At 40.9% G+C, this 21282-nt stretch overlaps 1 protein-coding gene across 8 annotated transcripts; it reads left to right on the top strand.

Moving 5' to 3' along the window:
- The first annotated feature begins 507 nt into the window (after nt 1-507).
- clk2a (CDC-like kinase 2a) lies at nt 508-21276 on the top strand. 8 transcript variants are annotated; one of them, XM_040021262.1, is made up of 13 exons: nt 10413-10512; nt 12759-12958; nt 13079-13358; nt 14414-14504; nt 15375-15441; nt 16717-16833; nt 16982-17148; nt 17618-17712; nt 18038-18167; nt 19145-19227; nt 19540-19619; nt 19730-19820; nt 19983-21276. In XM_040021262.1, exons 1-13 carry the CDS (start codon nt 10510-10512, stop codon nt 20169-20171), a joined length of 1593 nt encoding a protein of 530 aa, XP_039877196.1. In that variant the 5' UTR covers nt 10413-10509; the 3' UTR covers nt 20172-21276. The 8 variants fall into 8 exon arrangements, with proteins under 8 accessions (XP_039877198.1, XP_039877197.1, XP_039877201.1 ...); XM_040021265.1 differs by lacking the exon at nt 10413-10512 and adding an exon at nt 11191-11470; XM_040021261.1 differs by lacking the exon at nt 10413-10512 and adding an exon at nt 11539-11751.
- Nucleotides 21277-21282: the final 6 nt, after the last annotated feature.

Genomic DNA, 21282 nt, shown 5'->3' with positions numbered 1-21282 from the left:
ATGGTTTGAAAAATTGAAAACATCAAGTGAGCCACAGGTCTCTGCCTTGTTCATGGCAGAGATTAAAAGAGAATGACCAGCTGATAGGAAAAGCAACCTCAACTCCTTTAACGTTACAATCAAAGTATGCAGAACAGCATCTCTGGATGCACAGATGAGCAGCACGCCAGGTACCAATCCTGTCAGCTAAGAACAGGAAACTGAGGTTCCATGGATCACAGCAGTTGGAAAACGTTGCATGGTCTTACCGATCCTAATTTCTGATGCAACATTTTGGATGGCAAATGTTGTGTAATCATATGTTTAACAATCCATCCTGCCTTGTGTCAACAGTTCAGACTGGTGGTGGAGTGATGGTGTGGGGGATATTTTCTTGGCACACCTCAGGCTCTTTGGAACCAACTAAACATCCAGTCATCTGGAAGACTAATAAAAATAAAGTAAAACTAATAAGAAAATGCAAAACTATAATAACTCTGCGTTCCATACATAGCAATCGGTTTAAAAAGAAGTAGAAGATTGTCGGTCGTATTTCCGGACGCAGGGGGCGGCAGTGAGTCTCACAGGTCTACCCAGCAACATGAAGAGAAGAAGACCATAGAACAAAGCTAAGGTATGGCTTGCTTCTTATTTGACATTTTAAATTAAAATTAATCAAATTAATTAATCTAGCTGAAATTAAAAGAATGTTTATCAGGTTGGATACACTTTGTGCGATAAAGAGGCGCAGAGTCAGGATGAAACGGCCTCCACGGCTAACTGATTGAAGTCCATGCTAGCTTCGACCAATAAGTCTCAAGACAAAATCAGATGCTGGTGTTTTGGTTTTTATTTATTTATTTAGTTATTTTTAGTAAAGCCCTTAACACCTTATCCTGGCTGGACGTCTTTTTTTAAAATATACGACCTTGAGCTTGAGAAGTGTTTCTGATTTACTTTTAATCCCCCCTCTTTGAACCCGCACACCTAGATGCAGAGGAACCAGATGTTCGCCAGGTTTCAGAATACTTTATCGATCCCTGGGGGAAATTATTTTTTGTTACAGTGCTCCATTATAAACAAACATTAACAAGACAGACAATACGCTAACTAAGAATAGTACAAATATATATATACACACCAATATGTATGTATATGTATGTATATATCCCCTCTGGCCAACACCAGTAGGCAGTAGGTGAAGTGTCTTGCCCAAGGACACAATGACCGAGACTGTCCAAGCCGCGGCTCGAACCGGCAACCTTCCGATTACAAGACGAACTGCCAACTCTTGAGCCACGATCTTCTTCATAGCAACATTATAAATGTTATATGGTGGTAACACAGTATGAAGACATGGTTACATGTAATAGATGGTTGGTTTGAATAATTTATCAAATGTGAATTTTACATTTCCAAGAATCTGAGAAAATACCTCAGGTTTTATGAGGGAGCATTCCCTGTAGTAAATGCTCCCTTTAGGGCCAGTAAAGCAGATTATTTGCCTCCATCTCACTCTATCCTTTCCATCCTCTTCTCTCACACCAGCCATCTTCATTTCCTCCTTCATGACATCCATGCACCTCCTCTGTGGTCTTCCTCCTTCCCTCCCGCTTGGCATCTGTTGTCCATTATAGCCAGTATCCTTCCTCTGCACCATCTCTAACCACACCTATTCAGCTGTCTCCAAACTGTTTAACCAGAGCTATCCCTCTGATATAATCATTTCTAATCCTTTTCCTTTTGGTCACCCCAGTGAAAATCTGAGCATCTTCAACTTTGACATCTCCAGCTCAGCCTACTGTCTTTTTGTCAGTGCCACTGTCTCTAAACCTTGTATCTCCAGTCTCACTACCATGTTGTGAACCTTTGGTTTTACTCTTGCTGCTATCATTCTGTCACGAATCACCGCCAGGACTCTTCTTCACCTCTCTGTTGCTTTTCTGACTATTTAAACTCATCCCTCTTCACTATATCTGGTTCCTGCATCGTCATTTTTACACCCGTCTCCCTGTCATGCAAACAATTGTTCTGTCTTTCTTCTACTGAATGCAATTCCTTTTCTGTCCAGTGCACCTCCACCTCGTTCACCTGCTCCCTATTCTCACTAGAACGCACCATGTTGTCCAGAAACATTCTAGCTCAATAAATTAGTGATTCATTTCAGCGGTAAGTTAGCTAAACCACAGCACAATGTAACCATTTTCTATTAATATGTGCTTTATTTATGCAGGTAAACACTCAAAGGCTCTTGACCTTCCTCTAAGAGATGTGATGTCAATCTTTTCTAGTGTGTTAGGAGCCCCAAGTGTAAGTCTTTGAGATGTTTGGACTTTGCATTGTTCATTTCTTTTCTGCATCATGAGAAAATCTATGCTTTTTTGGAATAACATTAGTAATAATTAATCTCTGATATGTGAAACCTTTGTGTGTTGCAGTAACTATGGATGGAGATGAGACTGAGATGAGCAGAGAGGAGTGCTGGATAATAGACAAGGCTAAGGAGACCCAACGGGTCTCTCCGGATTTGCTGGAGAAATGCAATCAGCTGCAGTCTCTGCTGAAAAGGAGAGAGGAACAGGCCGCGTGCCTCCTGAGACTTTGCGAGTGAGTGTTGTCATTGTAAACGAATATGGAAGCATTAAGTGTGGCAATCTTTAAAAAAAACTAACAAACAACTCTTTTAACATGCTTAACTACTCACACAAAAAAAACTGGTTTTGGGGTTCATTCTCTTGTTGGTTCATTGTTGGAATAAAATGTAATAAAAACGAGCAACAGTCAAGAATTGTTAGATATGGAGTGTGGAGATGAGAAAAATATTGTACTGCTACTATTCATAACCATCATCATTATCATTGCATTAATCAGCATTTCATTAATACATTTATTGAAGCGGTTGGCCTTACATTAAAACTTGTATTGCAGGTGTGATCATAATTACATATTAACCTTTTATTGCATGTGCAACTGTAATCATTTTTATACACACATTGCAGGATTGTGCTTATATAGAGTGATGCTCGGTCTATTTAAAGGTCTTAAGCTTCGGCGCGATGTCCAGGGGATCCATGGTGTAAGTGACCGAGAACAACAGAAGGTTTAAGCATGCACGCTTACAAACATACATGATAGTATTCATTCTAGGCCAAAGGCCTGGGACACATTTAGCTTCTAATTGCATTTGAGTTTGCCTAGTAACAGGTGACAGAAGAAGAGTGAAGAAAAGTGTCAATCCTCAGGGACCCTCTGGAGGGTGAAACAGATTGGCATATATGGAAGAATGTGATAGGAAGTTTCACACTGTTAGACCTCTGCCTTACCACAACATACTTCAAATACATCGAAGGCTTCCACAGACAAAAACATGGCTGTGCCATGGGCTCCCCCGTGTCACCTATCGTAGCCAACCTTTACATGGAGGAAGTGGAAAGGAAGGCTCTTGGCTCTTTCAAAGGAAGAGTACCCAGCCACTGGTACAGATATGTAGACGACACCTGGGTCAAAATCAAGACACATGAAGTGGAATCCTTCACTGCGCACATTAACGCTGTGGATAAAAACATCAAGTTCACCAGGGAAGACACAAAGGATAACTGTTTGCCTTTCTTGGACTGCGCCGTGCACATTGAAGAGAACGGCAACCTCAACATCGAAGTTTACCGGAAGCCAACACACACGGACCAGTACCTCCTCTTTGACTCCCATCACCCTCTGGAACACAAACTTGGAGTAATCAGGACCCTACACCACCGGGCAGAACATGTTCCCTCTAAGCCTGAAGGGAAAAAGAAGGAACACACGCATGTAAAGGAAGCACTCAAAACGTGCGGTTATCCTAAATGTGCGTTCTTAAAGTCAGCAAACAGGCACAGAAAAGAAGATCAGACACCAGCGAGGGAGGATAAGAAGGACAGACGCAACAACATTGTCATCCCCTATGTAGCCGGTGTATCAGAGAATCTTAGGAGAGTTTTCTCCAAGCATGGCATTTCAGACCCAGCAACACACTCAGACAGAAACTGGTTCACCCGAAAGACAAAACTCCAAAACACAGACTTAACAATGTGGTGTATGCAGCGAAGAATGCCCAGACCTCTACATTGGAGAGCCCAAACAGCCACTTCACAAGCACATGGCACAACATAGCAGAGCCACCTCCACAGGACAAGACTCAGCAGTCCATCTGCATCTAAAGGACAAAGGTCACTCTTTCGAGGATGCCAATGTTCACATTTTGGACAGAGAGGACAGATGGTTTGAAAGAGGAGTGAAAGAAGCCATCTATAGGGAGTGCAGAATTATTAGGTAAGTTGTATTTTTGAGGAATAATTTTATTATTGAACAACAACCATGTTCTCAATGAACCCAAAAAACTCATTAATATCAAAGCTGAATGTTTTTGGAAGTAGTTTTTAGTTTGTTTTTAGTTTTAGCTATTTTAGGGGGATATCTGTGTGTGCAGGTGACTATTACTGTGCATAATTATTAGGCAACTTAACAAAAAACAAATATATACCCATTTCAATCATTTATTTTTACCAGTGAAACCAATATAACATCTCCACATTCACAAATATACATTTCTGACATTCAAAAACAAAACAAAAACAAATCAGCGACCAATATAGCCACCTTTCTTTGCAAGGACACTCAAAAGCCTGCCATCCATGGATTCTGTCAGTGTTTTGATCTGTTCACCATCAACATTGCGTGCAGCAGCAACCACAGCCTCCCAGACACTGTTCAGAGAGGTGTACTGTTTTCCCTCCTTGTAAATCTCACATTTGATGATGGACCACAGGTTCTCAATGGGGTTCAGATCAGGTGAACAAGGATGGCCATGTCATTAGTTTTTCTTCTTTTATACCCTTTCTTGCCAGCCACGCTGTGGAGTACTTGGACTGCGTGTGATGGAGCATTGTCCTGCATGAAAATCATGTTTTTCTTGAAGGATGCAGACTTCTTCCTGTACCACTGCTTGAAGAAGGTGTCTTCCAGAAACTGGCAGTAGGACTGGGAGTTGAGCTTGACTCCATCCTCAACCCGAAAAGGCCCCACAAGCTCATCTTTGATGATACCAGCCCAAACCAGTACTCCACCTCCACCTTGCTGGCATCTGAGTCGGACTGGAGCTCTCTGCCCTTTACCAATCCAGCCACGGGCCCATCCATCTGGCCCATCAGACTCACTCTCATTTCATCACTCCATAAAACCTTAGAAAAACCAGTCTTGAGATATTTCTTGGCCCAGTCTTGACGTTTCAGCTTGTGTGTCTTGTTCAGTGGTGGTCGTCTTTCAGACTTTCTTACCTTGGCCATGTCTCTGAGTATTGCACACCTTGTGCTTTTGGGCACTCCAGTGATGTTGCAGCTCTGAAATATGGCCAAACTGGTGGCAAGTGGCATCTTGGCAGCTGCACGCTTGACTTTTCTCAGTTCATGGGCAGTTATTTTGCGCCTTGGTTTTTCCACACGCTTCTTGCGACCCTGTTGACTATTTTGAATGAAACGCTTGATTGTTCGATGATCACGCTTCAGAAGCTTTGCAATTTTGAGACTGCTGCATCCCTCTGCAAGATATCTCACTATTTTTGACTTTTCTGAGCCTGTCAAGTCCTTCTTTTGACCTATTTTGCCAAAGGAAAGGAAGTTGCCTAATAATTATGCACACCTGATATAGGGTGTTGATGTCATTAGACCACACCCCTTCTCATTACAGAGATGCACATCACCTAATATGCTTAATTGGTAGTAGGCTTTCGAGCCTATACAGCTTGGAGTAAGACAACATGCATGAAGAGGATGATGTGGACAAAATACTCATTTGCCTAATAATTCTGCACTCCCTGTATGTCCACTGTGAGCGACCATCTTTGAACAGATGCGGTGGTTTACGACACCAACTGTCTGCCATCTATAATCCAGTTTTGAATTCCCTCCCCAGACGCCTTAACGCCCACCACATCCTGGGCCATCTGACCTCAGGAATTCGCATGATAAGGTGGGGCCAGGTTTCACAATGAGCTCACCCGAAACCCTGGCTGATTGGGACCCACACCCAGTTTCACACCTTGGCTCAGACGATTAGAGGATCATCAAGGGGTCCTTTTGTCCCTCTGCGGGGGGATACTCCAACTAGGTTTAAATCTGGGACTCCCCACCATTTGACCTTAGAACTGAAGAAGCTTCTCGGATGAGAGGTGAAACGTCTCCAAGCAACTTAAAGAAGTCCAGACGCTTTTCTTTGCAAGCTCCTTTGACCGTGATAGAAAGAGGAACTTCTCTGTCTGTTTTTAGCTTTCTAAATGAATATCTACTGTAATTGACATATATCATAATTTATTAATAATTTATTCTTGCAAGGAAGCAAAAGCATAAAAATTTCATGCAAGTGCTTGAATAGGGTAGTCCCTGCTGAGCTTTTAATGACATTTAGTTAATCCCACCTACTTTGCCTTAAAACTGTCCCACAATAACACGTCCTTCTACAGGCTTCTAACAATGTGTGTTGTGATAAGTAGATAACCTTTTTTTTTTTTGCAACCTGGGCACTAAGTGTACTGAGTGTATCCTTTACTTTTTATACAACGCACACTAACTAGAACATTGCATAACATATTAAGATATAAGATAAAAAATTTAAGATTTAAAAAAAAAGTTGTTTTGGCTTTCTTTAAAAGACACGATTTTGTTCTAAATGTGATGATTCTTTATATATTTTTGATGGCATGGATGCCATCCATCCATCCATTTTCCTATCCGAGGCAGCAGCCTAAGCAGAAAAGCCCAGACCTCCCTCTCCCCGGCCACCTCCTCCAGCTTGTATGGGGGAACACCAAGGCATTCCCAGGCCAGCCAAGAGATATCATCTCTCCAGCGTGCCTGGGTCTGCCCTGGGGCTTCTTCCCGGTGGGACATACCGGAACACCTCACCAAGGAGGCATCCTTGTCAGATGCCCGAACCACCTCAGCTGGCTGCTTTTGATGTGGAGGAGTAGTGGCTCTATTCTGAGCCCCTCCCAGATGGCCAACTCCTCACCCTATCTCTAAGGGAGAGGTCAGCCACCCTTCGGAGAAAGCTAATTTCTGCTGCTTGTATCCGCGATCTCGATCTTTTAGTCACTGCACTAGTGAACAAAACCCAAAGATACTTAAGCACCTCCACTCGGGGAAGTTACTTGTCTCTGACCTGGAGTGGCAACTCAACCGTTTTTCCGGCTGAGGACCGTGGTCCCCCTTTTCCCCAGACTCTGCTTCCTCTACGAAAGATGTGTCAGTGGGATTAAGAAGTATTCCTTCCACCGCACGACAATATTCTTAGTCAAAGTCAGCAGTGCTCCACCTGCACTATACACAGTGCAGGTAGAGCACGACTTTCCCCTCCTGAGTCGCCTGATGATTTGCCAGAATCTCTTCCGAGGCATGAATGTGCTATGTTAAATATCAGAGCCTGTACACTGGTTACTTTCTCTGTGTTTTCTATCTTCTCTTCATTCATTTCTCTTTGTTTTTGTCATTCAGGTCTGTGGCTGCATGTGAGGATACTGTCAAGAAACTTTACTCATTGTTGGAATGGGAGTACAGCGACACAGATTTGGACGATGACAATAACCAAGCAAGCTGTGGTAAAGCAAAATTGAATTAAAAAATGTGCACTTGGTAGGTTTGTTTGAAAGCTACAATTTAACCTGTGATTTTTACTGTTTTTAGGACAAGCATCACCACTGTCATGCAAGTCTGCTCCCTCAGACACTCAAGTCCACAGACCTCTGGCTTCTGATGGCTCGGCTTCTTTTTCATCTAAGCCAAAAGACAGCGAAAAACAAGAAAGAGTTCTGAGAAAAAAACACCCTCTCGCTTTGAAGAGCCCAGTAGTGGTCCTGACCAGAATGACTGGATCTCAAATGACCAGCTCTCTATCTCCTCCATCACCTCAGAATCACTGGAGTGAAGATGAGTCTTTAGGTACTGATGGGTCTGACATGCAGTGGGAACCCAGCGGAGACTCGAGTGATACCGACTTTTCTATTTCAAGTACACGTTCAAACAAGAGGAAAAAAATGGCCAAAAAGAACGGAAAACACACTAAGAATGACACAACACATCAGGAGAGAAGAAACTCCATCAGAAGCGGAGCAAAGACATCGACTCTGACAACAAACGCAGAAAGCAGCGCCAAAAGCAGCCCAGTGAAAACACTGACGCAGCAAGCGGGTACAGTTCCTGATGCAAAAGGCAAAACGGCAAAGTCATCACAAGCCGACACAAACACAAGTGCTGAGAGCAAGGCAACGAAAACATCGACAAAACCAGCAAGCGCTTCAGGTAATGACCACAAAATATACATTATGGAAAAACATAAAAAACTCCATGTACGCCCTTTTTTTTTGCCCAGATCTTAGGTTTATGTGGGGATTTGTGTGTTTTTAAGCTGATTTAAAGCTGTATTATATTGTTGAAGAGTAGAAAATATTGGCAAATTTAAAGATCTTGCTTTGTACACTGAGGAACAGATCACTACCAGATTTCCAAACACAGAAATCACAAGATCTATCCAATCGTCAAATGACATTTTGCTCCTTTTACGCCGACAGGAGTAACTCCTGTAACCACTGTATCAGCTGCTTCTCAGTCCTCATCCACAAAGACCCCTGCTGCAGTGCCACAAAAAGAGATCAGTGTGAACATGAAGGTCCTGGCCAGAAAGAGGCCTTTGAGCTGGCATCCAGGGACAATTGTTGAAATAATAACAAAGGGTAAGAATAATAAAGAAAAGGCTCTATTGGTAAGCACAAAGCAGATTGTAAAGTTTCAAATTTGTCTTTAGCTTGACAGCTACTCGTCGATTAAAGACGTCTTGTTTTGTGTAGTTGGGAATGTTGGTTGACATTTAATCAGTTTAATCTGTGAAATGGCTTTGAGGTAGTGCGTACGTTAAGCAATGAATTGCATTTATTTGGAGACATTCTGTAGCTCTGTTGACACTGATTGTCATCAGGATGTCACGGCAAGCAGAGCTCGACACACTGTTGCTCTGGTAGCTAAGATAACAAAAATGTTAAACTTCAAAGTAAACAAAAGAAATTATGTGATGCTAAAGGAAGGTATGTTTCTTACATATCCGTGTCCCATAGTTGAGGCTAGACTAGCAACGTTTAGATTTTTTTTTTCTACTCTTTTTTTTTTTTTTCTTCTTTATTTTGTTGAGTGGTTGTGGTTGTGCTTGTTGTTATTACACACACCATGCGATATGACATATGAGTGACATTACCACAGTTTAAAGTTTGTTGGTGTTTGGGCCTCACCAACTGAATTCCTCTGACAGCACATTTTGACACAGATTGTGATGCTGTAACTTAACAGCTGGCGCTTAAACGCTTTTGATTACGCTCTCAAAGAAAATAGATACATTTGATATGAGAAAAAACCCCATTTAATTTAACAAATGCACCTGACATTTCTTCTTTCAAGAAAATGCAGTACGTAGAAGCAAATGTGGTATAATCTGAAGTGTTTCCAATGTTTCTTTAATCATTTCAGAAGACGGCAGGGTGAAATACAAGGTCAACTTTAAGGAGAAGGGGAGGAGCCTAGTGTCTGGTCACCACATTGCCTTTGAACACATGCCAAAGGTGAATGAGTTGCTTGTCGGTGCGCGTGTGGTGGTCCGGAGCAAAGACGACCAGTTCGTGCCTGGTTTCATGGCAGAGGTCCCCTCCAGAAAAAACCGCATGAGGTTAGTGTGTTTTACTCTGGTGATAAATTCAGATTGTGAAGGTGGGAAAAAAGTGTAAAATTGCTTTTAATTTTTATATTCCAGGTTCCTGATTTTTACTGATGATCACACTCCAGTGTATGCTAGCTTACGTGCAATGAACATGGTTTGCAAACCGCGTAAGTTCAGGTTATTTATGGTTGTCTGTCTCTGTGTTAGTCCTGTGACAGACTAGTGATCTGTCCAGGTGTACCCCGCCTGTCGTCTTATGACAGCTGGTGTCATCAAGTCCATAATATCTAATTTTATAAAATCCAGAATCCCAATTCTTCTATACTCGCTGTCCACAGCAGCTGCTATTATAATACTGCTACTAAGAAGATTTTCCATTTTCTATGACAGTGGAGAACCCTTTGGATGATATCCTAGATGAAAAGCACAAGCTTTTCATGCAGAATTATTTAAAGAAGTGGCCTTATCCACCCATGACGCAGTACCATGTCGGACAGACTGTAAACGTGGAACGTAACGGATTCCTGCAGAGGTGTAAAGTACTGGAGATCGACTGCAGTTTGATGGAAGTTGTTTTTCTGGTCTGTTCCATCTTAAGTTGTTCCTGTTTTTTTTAAAATCCTGTTATATTTATTTCAATTGTGTGACTTACTGTAGTGTGTTCATTTCATGTTTAGGATGATGATCATAAGGAGTGGATCTACCGAGGCTCCAGTTGCTTGGAACAAATGATTAGTGTGAATGAGAATTTAAATAAGACTTAAAAGGAGGACGGGCGGAAGAGTAACACTACCTCAGTCAATGGTAAACTACTTTCGTATGTGGAGAAAAATTATGTTATCCTGGTTATCCCTGCTGGCTTACTAGTCTCTCTGTTTCCCTGTTTTGTGTGCTTTAGAGCCATCACCATCATCAAACTGATGGACTATGAGGATGCTTTAAGTTTGTCCTACTGTGCTTTTCTCTTACTCCTGGGGATAATGCCTTCAAATCATGCAGATACTAATGCAAATGTATTCATTTTATAACAGATTTTGTACAGCTGAACGAAAATAAAAATTTCTAAGTAGGTTCAAACTTATTACGTGTTAATCTGAAAAAGTGAAAAAGAGGGCATCTTTTATATGTGTGTGGCTGCAAAGTCTGCAGCTCATTTTCAAGTTGTTTTTACCAAAGAAATAAATCAAAATGTTTGTAATAAAACTACAAGGAATTAAAATCAAAATGTGTGACTTAACATGTAAAAGCTTATAAAAGCAAGAATGCCGCCATCTGCCTCCATTATATCCACTATCCTTCATCTACACGTCTAAACCATCTCAGCCTTTCCTCCTAAATCTGTTCACTGCCCTTTCTCCATAGTAATTTGTATACCACCACAGGTATGTCATTTTAAAAGGTTTAAAACAGTAAGTCAAATATTTGGACATGGAGAAAACAAAAGTTAAAAGGTAGCTGATAAAAACCAGCTGTCCATAATTTAATAAGGACTTGTAACGGTTGTAGGTTGGGGTGGTAATTCCTCACTAGTTCCTTGGTGGATGTCTACCTTCGAACAGGAGTAGCCACATTTGAGCACAGGAGGGCGGTACGAGCGCCGAATTGAACCAGAACTAGCTGTACTAAGCAGACAGAAAAAAAAACTGGCTAGGTGATAGCAAAAGAGCTTTGAACATCGAGCTGGCGAGAAGGTAGAGGAGAAAAGTGGAACGCCACCACGGATTTTTTGTGGGATAAACGTACAGGGCTCGCTGCTAAAACGGTAAACACCGTGTTTATTTAAATAAGCTACATAGCGATTCTGCAGTTAGCGCGGCTGCTAGCGTAAGTAGCAAGTTAGCTTGACGAACGTAGCTAAGTTAAGATGGCGGTCAAATTATTTACATTAGCTAGTTGCTAGCAGTGCATGCTAATAGATACTACGTCGCTTGTTGATTAGTTACTTCTCTCCTGGCTTTGAAATGTTGGTGCTGTTAGTAAATGGGCTGGTGTGTTAAAGATGCTTAATTTTACTAATCCATGCAGAGATTAACGACCTTAACGGTAATTTAGCTTTACGTTTAACGAGTGTTGCATCGTCTTGGAATGTGTGTAAACAGCATAGGCAACGCTTAATGAGTAGCCACGATCAATTTATTAACTTGGCATTTACTTGTGCTTTCACTCTGCGTTGGATAAAGCTCAACTGAACTCATTTGCTCTAATAATTACTTCTGACTACAGTGCTAATGGTTTTGCAATGGTTTGATGCACCGCTGTGTGGTTTGGGGGTTGTCAAGTTTATTATGGTCATGCAACAGGGTTATTATAGCTATATCATCTCATTTGAACGCTGTTCTTCTTATTTTCAGTATTTTCAGACCCGTTGCAATAGTTTTGCACATAGTTTTAGGTCCTTTGGAAAATTTTGTTGCCTTTTTAGGCATGAAGGAAAGTTGAACTGTTGTTCTGAGGGTGGCCTCCTATATAACCACGTTTACAGAAATGTCTAGTTCTAGGTTAAGGGTAGTTTAATTAAACAGTAAAAATAATATTTACACTTGTCATGCAGTTGAACGTATGCTGCTAAAAGTGCCTGTTTCCAAGTTGACAATAAAGTTTGTTATGAAATTGTCTTTTTACTTTCAATTTAAATTCTTAAAACATAACGACAGTTAAATCAGGGAACCCAGAAGACTCGCGAGACTTCTGGATTGTGCGGAGTTCAAATTACTTAAGGTTTAATAAGTTTTTATTGGCGAAAGGTCAAAAAATAAAAAGGAAAGGGAGTATTGTTCAGTAAGGTAACACCGATTTTTGCTTTGTGAACCCATATGTGGAAAAGCTGTGCTGATATACACAGTCCTGATTTGAGCCTTTGGGGAATAACTCTGAACTTTACGGTATTGTGGGGGGGTCTGTAATTACACACGAGAAACGTGCAGGTATTTAGTCCCTCAAATCCCATGAGTTTGGCAGTGATCAGCTGCTCCAATAATTTGAATGTAAGGAGTGACTTTCCTTAAACATATTTTGGTACTCTGTGCTAATTTGTTTCCTTTTTACACCAGATGCCTCACACAAGACGATACTCGTCCTCGGAAAGAGACAGTCGAGCCAGCTACCAGGATCGTTACAGAGACCGAGACAGAGGGCGAAGACATCGACACAGAAGAACGCCGACTTACTCCTCCAGCAGTGACAGAGAAAGAGACCGAGACAGGAGGGGACGTGGACACAGACAGGAAGGAAGCTATGTACGGTCACGGAGGTGCGTTATGGTCAAATTAGCTTGGGCTTTTACTCTTTCATGTTATATTTAACCCTCTTTCACTTTATTATTGGTTGCCAGTCCTAAGGTTTCGGGATATTTCTCTGCTCACTTATTCAGTCGCAGCTATGACAATCGGTCAGTGGAACAACGACCGTTTGACAGAAGATACTGCGAGGGATACAGACGGTTTGATCAGAGCAGAGAACGCGACAGAGACAGGGAGCCACATGGAGCAGCCGAAAGTTACTATCCACGTGACTTCTCGCCAAACATGTACGACTACAGACGCGGCCGTGAGAGGGAGCGTGAACAAGAAGAGTCGTACCGGAGGAAAGGCAGCAGGCGTAAGCACAAACGAAGGCGGCGTAGAACCAGGTCCTATAGCGCATCCTCCTCGGTGAGTACAGCCAGACCTGAGTTTGTGCTTTAAGTCCTCATCCTCTACCTCCACCTCCTGTTTCTTTCACTCAGCTCTCTCTGCCTCTGTCCTGTCCTAACCTTTTCTTTACAGCCCCTAGATTTGGTAAGTAGTAAAACCTTTGATTTATTTTTGTTCTGTCACAGGGGTTTTATTATATTTGTGAATAGGTGGGTTTGGCTCTAATTGGCTCTTTTTTTTCAAAAATTCTTTCTCCTTTTTATGGTAGAGCATTTTCATTTTTATACAGACACTTTTTAGTACTTCAGCCACTATTTTGTCACCGATAATTGTTACTGTAATTTATTACTTTATTTTTTTTTATTCATAAGAGGGCAGAAAGCCTTGTGATTTTTGTTTTGGCTCTTGCAGTTATTATTATTATTTTTTTTTAATGATGAAAAAAGTGAAAATGTTCTGCCAACCATGGTGCATTAGATTTTTATTAAAATTTATTGGCATTTAAAATGAGTTGGCTCTAGTTATTTCTTTTTGTGTGGGGTGTGGTTAATCACACCTGTTAAGTATTATTATGAACATAAATGAGGAAAAGGTTTGAATTTGATGTAGTATAACTGCTGGGATTATCTTTAAAGAAGTCCTGCTTGAATGTTTATGGCGTTGTTATTTTATCTTTCATCTTGTTGCAAAGTTTTGAAGTAGTTATATATATATTATTGTTTTAATTGGTTGTTGCGTTGATGAATGGATGTGCCAGTTGCTTCCTTGTTTGTAAGCAGCTGTGGTTTAAAGGTAGGGGGGCGGGAGAGGAGCAGAGGACAACATGTGATCTTTGACTTGTTCCCTTGCACTATATCCCTATCGTTATATATTTCCTTCACGTGGTGTCATGCGTGAATCGCCCAATGACCATGAAACCCACCTACAACCACAACTACATCAACTACCACCCTCCTCCTCCCTCCTCATCCACCTGTGCCACCTGACGCCGTGGCTGCGGCTGCCCCTGAAACCCCCCCTGTCCCCTTCGGTCGTGTTGTGACCTGCTGATGGCCGTTTGGGTGTGAATACAGCGGAGCAACAGCCGGACGCGTGCACTGAGTGTGAGGGACGACGAGGAAGGGCACCTGATCTGTCGGAGTGGGGACGTCCTGCAAGAGAGATGTACTCACTGCCACTACTCTATCGTAACCCTTCTCCATATGAGTATTAAAGCATAGAGCATTTACATGACATGGGGAGTGCCTGATGATCATGATCATGATGATGATGATGCCTTGCTAGAATGCTCTTCGCTCTAGCTGAAATAGCAGGGTGGATTGCAAGAATGTTGAAGATTTTAGGAGGGACTTTAGATACAATCTGCTTTTTTTTTTTTTTTTTTTTTTTTTTTTCCTAAGATTTTTAAGCTGTGGAGCATTTCCTTTATGTTTCACAGGTTATTTGACTTTCCTAAACTTAGAAATCCAATTTGCAGCTGTTTGTTTATGTTGCGCTTTAGCTTACAACTCAGTTACAGTTTTAAATCTGTAACTTAAGCTAGATGTTTTTCACTCGGATGGTTTCAGGGTCACATCACTTATTTAGCAAATTTCACTAAGGTTAGAACAACCAGTGCACATTTTAAGACTTTCTTTACATTAAACGCTTCATTTGAGAATTATTACAATACATATTATTTTTAATGTTTCAAGTTTATACAGCATTTGTATCGTTTTGGGCAAAGACAAAAGGATGCACTCTAATAGCTTCAATGACTGCAAATTGGTCATCAAAGGAAGGGAGTGCTTTATGTTTGCCCCCTTTGGTTTACATCATAACACCATTTAGTTACCATAGCCTTACGCGCAACGTTTTAAGCCTGCCAGACTCAGTAGGCAGCAATTCGGAAAGGGGATGGGCGCTAGCACTGATTCGCCTGTCTACACTTTTGCATTGTGTATTCCTGCACGAGTCCACATTTCTAATGCTTCTTTTTTTCCCCCCCCCGCTCTCCCTCTCTTGTTTTTTTTTTCTCTTTGTACTGTGTTGCAGATGAGATTGTCAGCACTTTGGGGGAAGGCACCTTTGGCAGGGTGATGCGGTGCATTGACCATCGCAGGTGTGTGAGCTCTCAGTCTCTGGGTGTCTTAGTAGTTCATTAGGGAATTGTTGTTTCCTCAGCAACAAGAAACAAAAGCCTCTCCGTGCATGTTTTGGGCTGTGATATTAGGATACATCAGAGGTGTTTAACCCATTTTTAGTACATGGGCAACATGCAGCCTGTATTGAGCAGGGTGGACCAGTACCAGTATTGCATAAAACCCTCTGTAGGAGAAAGAAACTACCTCTCTAAATGTCTTTTATTTATGGTTACAGCCACATGTATTTTGGGAAAAAATAGCTTTTTCTATCCATTTTGCCTTGACCTTTGAAAAACTCATGCCAGGGTGAAGGTTTTTGAGAAGTTTGTTTCTACTTTTACATGTGAATAAGGAAAACTGATTTCCAGGCTGTGCACCTTTATTTTCTTTTTTTGATGTCTCACTGTGTTATTGTTTGTAGGCTTTTGATTGGCCAGAATTTCTTCAGAGATAGTGATGATGAACAGCCTGAAATTTCATAAGAAAAATAATTAGTCTTAAATTATCGTTATGTCTGTTGCTGTACCTGTGCAATACAATTTACGGACCACTGTGAATCAATGACAGCACAAAGGATTTACACAGAGTTTTTTTTATTAAGGTAAACAGTGTTTTATGTTTCAAGTAACTTGTTGAGATTGTTCATTATCGGTAATTTTAGAGTCACATTATCACACCAGACATGGCAGAAAGACATTTCTGATTTTAATTCTGGTTCTGTTCACCACATCGTGATGTATTCTGAAAATCAGCTCAAGAGTATTTTAGTCCCCTGTGACTATGAGCCCCTCATGTGAACAGGGGCTATTTGTGCTTCTCTCCCTGCGGAAGATTTATTTTCTTGTGACAGAGCTAGAAATGTCCATCAGTTCATGTTCATGCCCAGGGCCTTAAGATCGTGATGTACCGCCGTTATGGGTTAATGTCTTCCAACCAGCTGGAACTGCTGCAGTGACTTTTCATATATATATATATATATATATATATATACACACACACACACACACACACACACACACACACACACACACACATATTTTTTTTTCCCGTCCTATAAATAACTTGATAATTGTAGCCTTTGCTCTCATAGCCAGGCGGTTAACTACTCTGTCTTGAATCTATAAATAAACAAGTGCTAGTGTTTAGCATTCAGGGCTGCACACAGGGATTACATAAAAAAAAAAAAAAAATTAAGGCATGTTGTGTGTTTCATCACGCTAGTGTTTGTATTCATAATCTCTTGTGTTTTACAGGGGAGGAGCCCACGTTGCTCTGAAAATTATCAAGAATGTGGAGAAATACAAGGAAGCAGCTCGCTTGGAGATCAATGTACTGGAGAAGATCAATGAAAAGGATCCGGATAACAAATTGTGAGTTCTGACTCAGTCATGCGGCACTGTGGTTAAACCTGTATTGCTTAGTGTCTTGTGTTCACTCCGAGGTTTAAGCTGGTTTACGTGATTGAAGTGAATTTGTCAGCTCACTCCCTGAACCTCCCATGCTTTGTCTGTCTTGCAGTTTATGTGTACAGATGTATGACTGGTTTGACTACCACGGTCACATGTGCATCTCCTTTGAGCTGCTAGCTCTGAGCACCTTTGACTTTCTGAAGGAAAACAACTACCTGCCCTACTCAATTGGTCAGGTCAGACACATGGCCTACCAAATCTGTCTTGCTGTGAAATGTAAGTTGTATCTTTATGGTCTGTGAAATTTACAGATAAATTGGATGGGAATTAGGAATACTGTGAAAAGGGAATACATTGATTCTTATAACTTGAGCTGTAATTTAGCTTTTGACTTGATGATTATACTTGTTCAAATCATCTGGTGTTTGTGGTAGACATTTACCACAGGAGGGCATCATAGCAAAAAGGGTGTTGGCCCCACTGACTTATCAAGTTTGTCTTTAGTAAATAAAAGCTACATATCCTCACCAAGCCCTTTAACTTGTTTACTGTTGTTAATGTTCTCATGTTGGTTTTACTGAGATATTCTAGTAGTGCTTTTCTGATTCTTTTCTATTAGTATTATGATTATGATTAGTATTATATGTTGTAATAAATGGTGAGTAGACAGTTTGTATAAAGTGATGCAAGGTAACTGACAATTTTGAATAACTTAATCAGTGAAGATTGCTTTTTACCTCCGTAGTTCTCCACGACAATAAGCTGACACATACAGACCTCAAGCCTGAGAACATCCTGTTTGTCAACTCAGACTTCACCATGTCCTACAACGTAGAGAAGGTAAGAGTCAAGGAAAACAGTTTAAAAAAACAAAACAAAAACCCAACAATCATATTTGTTTATAGGCAGGTTGGTTCCAAAACTCAAGGGCTACTTTTTGTTCATTTTACATATGAAGAAAAAAAAAAGTTCTTTATGAAAATGTGTCACCTTTCTTGTAGGTGGAGGAAAGTTTTCCTGTTACTTATTGCTGGCAGTTATGATGAATAGATATGAAAACACGTGTTGCTATATTTTAAGGGGAAAAAAGCTAAGCTTCTCTACTGCAGATTTACTCCTGAGAGAAAGATAAGCATTTCTGAAAAACATGCGTGTCATCTTCCAGAAACGAGAGGAGCGGACTGTTAAGAGCACGGCAGTACGCGTGGTGGACTTTGGCAGTGCCACATTTGACCACGAGCACCACAGCACCATTGTGTCCACGCGGCATTACCGTGCCCCTGAGGTCATATTAGGTGAGAACTGCTATAGATGTACAGTAGATGGTTTTGTGATTATATCCACAAATCTTTGGCCCAGTCACATGAGCAGCTGTGGCTTTTTCAGTTGACACAATATGCTTTACCTGGAAGACCAAAAGTTTACTTTGAAGTTATTTTAAAAAGCAAACAAACAAAAAAAAAGAAACGGGTTCAAACAGGCACAGGCTGATTGCTCTGTTAGGAAAAACAAATGGGATTTATGATATGTGATATTCAAGTATGTGAAATATTCACTTTTACACAAGTGTATCATCAGTGGTACAATAAGTATCTACTGAAAGCAGTTTATGCTGAGATAAATTGGGGCTGGTTGATGTAAGGAGTGCAAAATGACTCACATCAAAAACAAATTGGATCATTTGAATGTTTTTTGTGTGACTTCTTCAGCAAGCATGCGAATCCTTTCCAGCGTGCATGTTGCTTTAAACTCAACAATGTACTGATAAGTAATTGATGATAAAAGATCAACTGACTGTAACATAATGTTGTTCAAAAACACGTTCCCGGGCATTATAAGTGGGAGATAGAAACAGAGATTGTGCTGATATATAATTTCTGGTCTGTTAATGACCAAATGACCAAAAACACACTTTGGTGACGGTGCAAACGAAAAACTTTTGGAGGAAAAGAAACCCTTTAAACAGGAAGAAATCTCTGGCAGAACCAGGCTTGATACTCAATATTCACAGTTACCTGGTCCCAGCCCCAAGTTATATGCTTTGTCAAAAAGGAAAGTTTTAAGCCTAAACTTAGAAGTAGAGAGTGTGTGTGTGTCTGTCTTTCCTGTTAAATTCATTCCCAGTCTTCACTGCAAACACTGAGTGAATCTGGCCAGAAATGGATGTAAATTAAAACGTGGCTGATTGTGGGAAGCTTACAATCACAAGGTGGTAATCCTGTCCTCTTGTAATCCTGTGGTGGTTTAGTGTACTTATACTTTTGTGTTTCAGAGCTGGGGTGGAGTCATCCCTGCGATGTGTGGAGCATTGGCTGTATCCTGTTTGAGTACTACTTGGGCTTCACTTTGTTTCAGGTACACGGCAGCACACAGTTTGTTTCAGCAGAATACGCCTTTTATTTACTTTTTGTAAACTGATTTATTTGCTGAAATCTCAACTATTAGTTAAAGCTCTAATGTAAATGGGTCCTTGTAAATGCAAGTGTACAATTATTCAGTGCTGGTAAGAATGAACCCTTGCCACTGGTGAGCTCTCTAAAACCGAAGACACCATATGCAGCAGCAGAACCTGAAGTAGTTAAATTCTGATTATCTACTGAATCACTCTCTTCCTTTCTGTGTGAGTCTTTTCCCCTCTCATTCTTGCTTATCTTATATTTTTTGCAGACTCATGACAACAGGGAACATTTGGCTATGATGGAAAGAATCCTGGGACCAGTGCCCTCCAGGATGATTCGTAAGACTCGGTAAGAGAACATAAAAACACAAGTAAAGGAAAAAATGTGAAAAAATTAAAAATGTGCCTGATGCAAACATATTTTTAAAGCAACATTTTAAACTCCTCTTACTCTCTCAGGAAGCAGAAATACTTCTATCGTGGTCGTCTTGATTGGGATGAGAGCTCCTCAGCGGGAAAATATGTTAGAGAAAACTGCAAACCATTACGGGTAAGTGGAGTGAGTGAGAAGGGCATGAATTTGATGATTAGCGGGGATGAAAAGTTCCCTGTATGATGCAACAGATGTTTCTTGTATTTCATGTTGGAGGTTTTTTTTTTTTTTGCCACTAATTTCCACTTTTTTTTTTCTTTTTTTTTTTCCTTCTTTCAGCGATATCTGCTGTCCGAGGCGGAAGAGCACCACCAGCTGTTTGACCTCATCGAAAGCATGTTGGAGTATGAGCCCTCCAAGAGGCTTGCACTGGCTGACTCTCTAAAACACCCTTTCTTTGAGAACTTAGGGATCAGTGAGGCTGCAGGCACCAAGAGCTGGGAGGGCAACCGGGACATCAGCCGGTGACCCACAACCCTCCAAAGACTGAATGATGAAGGGTTTACAGTCCTTTCTGTGTGGAGCAGTGGGAACTGTTGAATAAATTGGGGCCTCATCTGTCATTAAAGCATGGACACCTTAACTTCTCGCTCCTCTGGCGTCCATCTCTGTAGCCACAAGAGGCATGTTTTTGCAGCAGAGACTAAAAATAAGCCACAGAAGATGTGGGGGAAAGAGTGAAGTCTTTTCTAGTTCTCACCTCGGCAGAGGCAAAAAAAAAAATCTTTAAATGGAAGATTGTTTGTATCCAAAGTAGCCCACTATGCAGCTCCTGTCTTCCTTTAGACTTCTGAAACACCTTCCACCCTTCTTTCTGTTTACCTGTTATTTTAACCAGCATGTAAAGAAAATAAGGAAATGCTACCAGAGTCTGTCATCAAAAAAAGAATCAGCTTTGGAGATGAAAAAGTCTTCCGATTCTGAAGTGAAAGGAAAGGGTAAAAAAAGGAGACACGGAGAAGAGATTCTGTTATACAAACATCTGATCATTCAAATTGGAAAGTATTGCAAACATCTGTGGCAGAGGCAAGTGTCTCAACTTCTTGTTTACGTTGTTAATTAAAGACCTGCACATAGACTTCTTGTTTTATAAAAGAAATGTCCCCTATATGGAGAATCTGCCATAAATTAGTGGGTTTATTACTATTCACCAGTAATGTAAGAAGATAATAATGACGGGACACTCCCCCTACATGGGCCTTTGCTGCCTCTCTTATATGATAAATATGTTGTCATGCAATGATTTCTGGGTGTGAGAGTGTGTGTCTGTTGGATGGAGTGGGCGACGCGTTTATGTTTTGCTCAGTGGTTTACGTAAGCATTAGTTGTGGGAACATTCCCACTCATTCAAACTCCAATAACTGCCTTTTCCATGTTTGACATTTTCAGACCTGACGTCTCTCTATCGAGGTTAAGCACACAGCCCCTGTTGATGGTATTTATTATGAGTTCTTCTAGGTCATAGTCCCCACCGCCAACCTGTACATGACTTGTTTTTTTTGTATGAAATTAAAGCGTATAAAACTGTATATATGTATTATTGTGTAGAATTAAAGTCCTCCTTGCCAAAGGCTTCTGG

This window comes from Simochromis diagramma, unplaced genomic scaffold (genome assembly GCF_900408965.1).
Source record: "Simochromis diagramma unplaced genomic scaffold, fSimDia1.1 OVJJ01000753.1, whole genome shotgun sequence".
In the NCBI taxonomy this organism is placed as follows: domain Eukaryota; kingdom Metazoa; phylum Chordata; class Actinopteri; order Cichliformes; family Cichlidae; genus Simochromis; species Simochromis diagramma.
The sequence above is the reverse complement of the archived record's forward strand: the minus strand, read 5'-3'. Positions and strand labels throughout refer to the sequence as shown.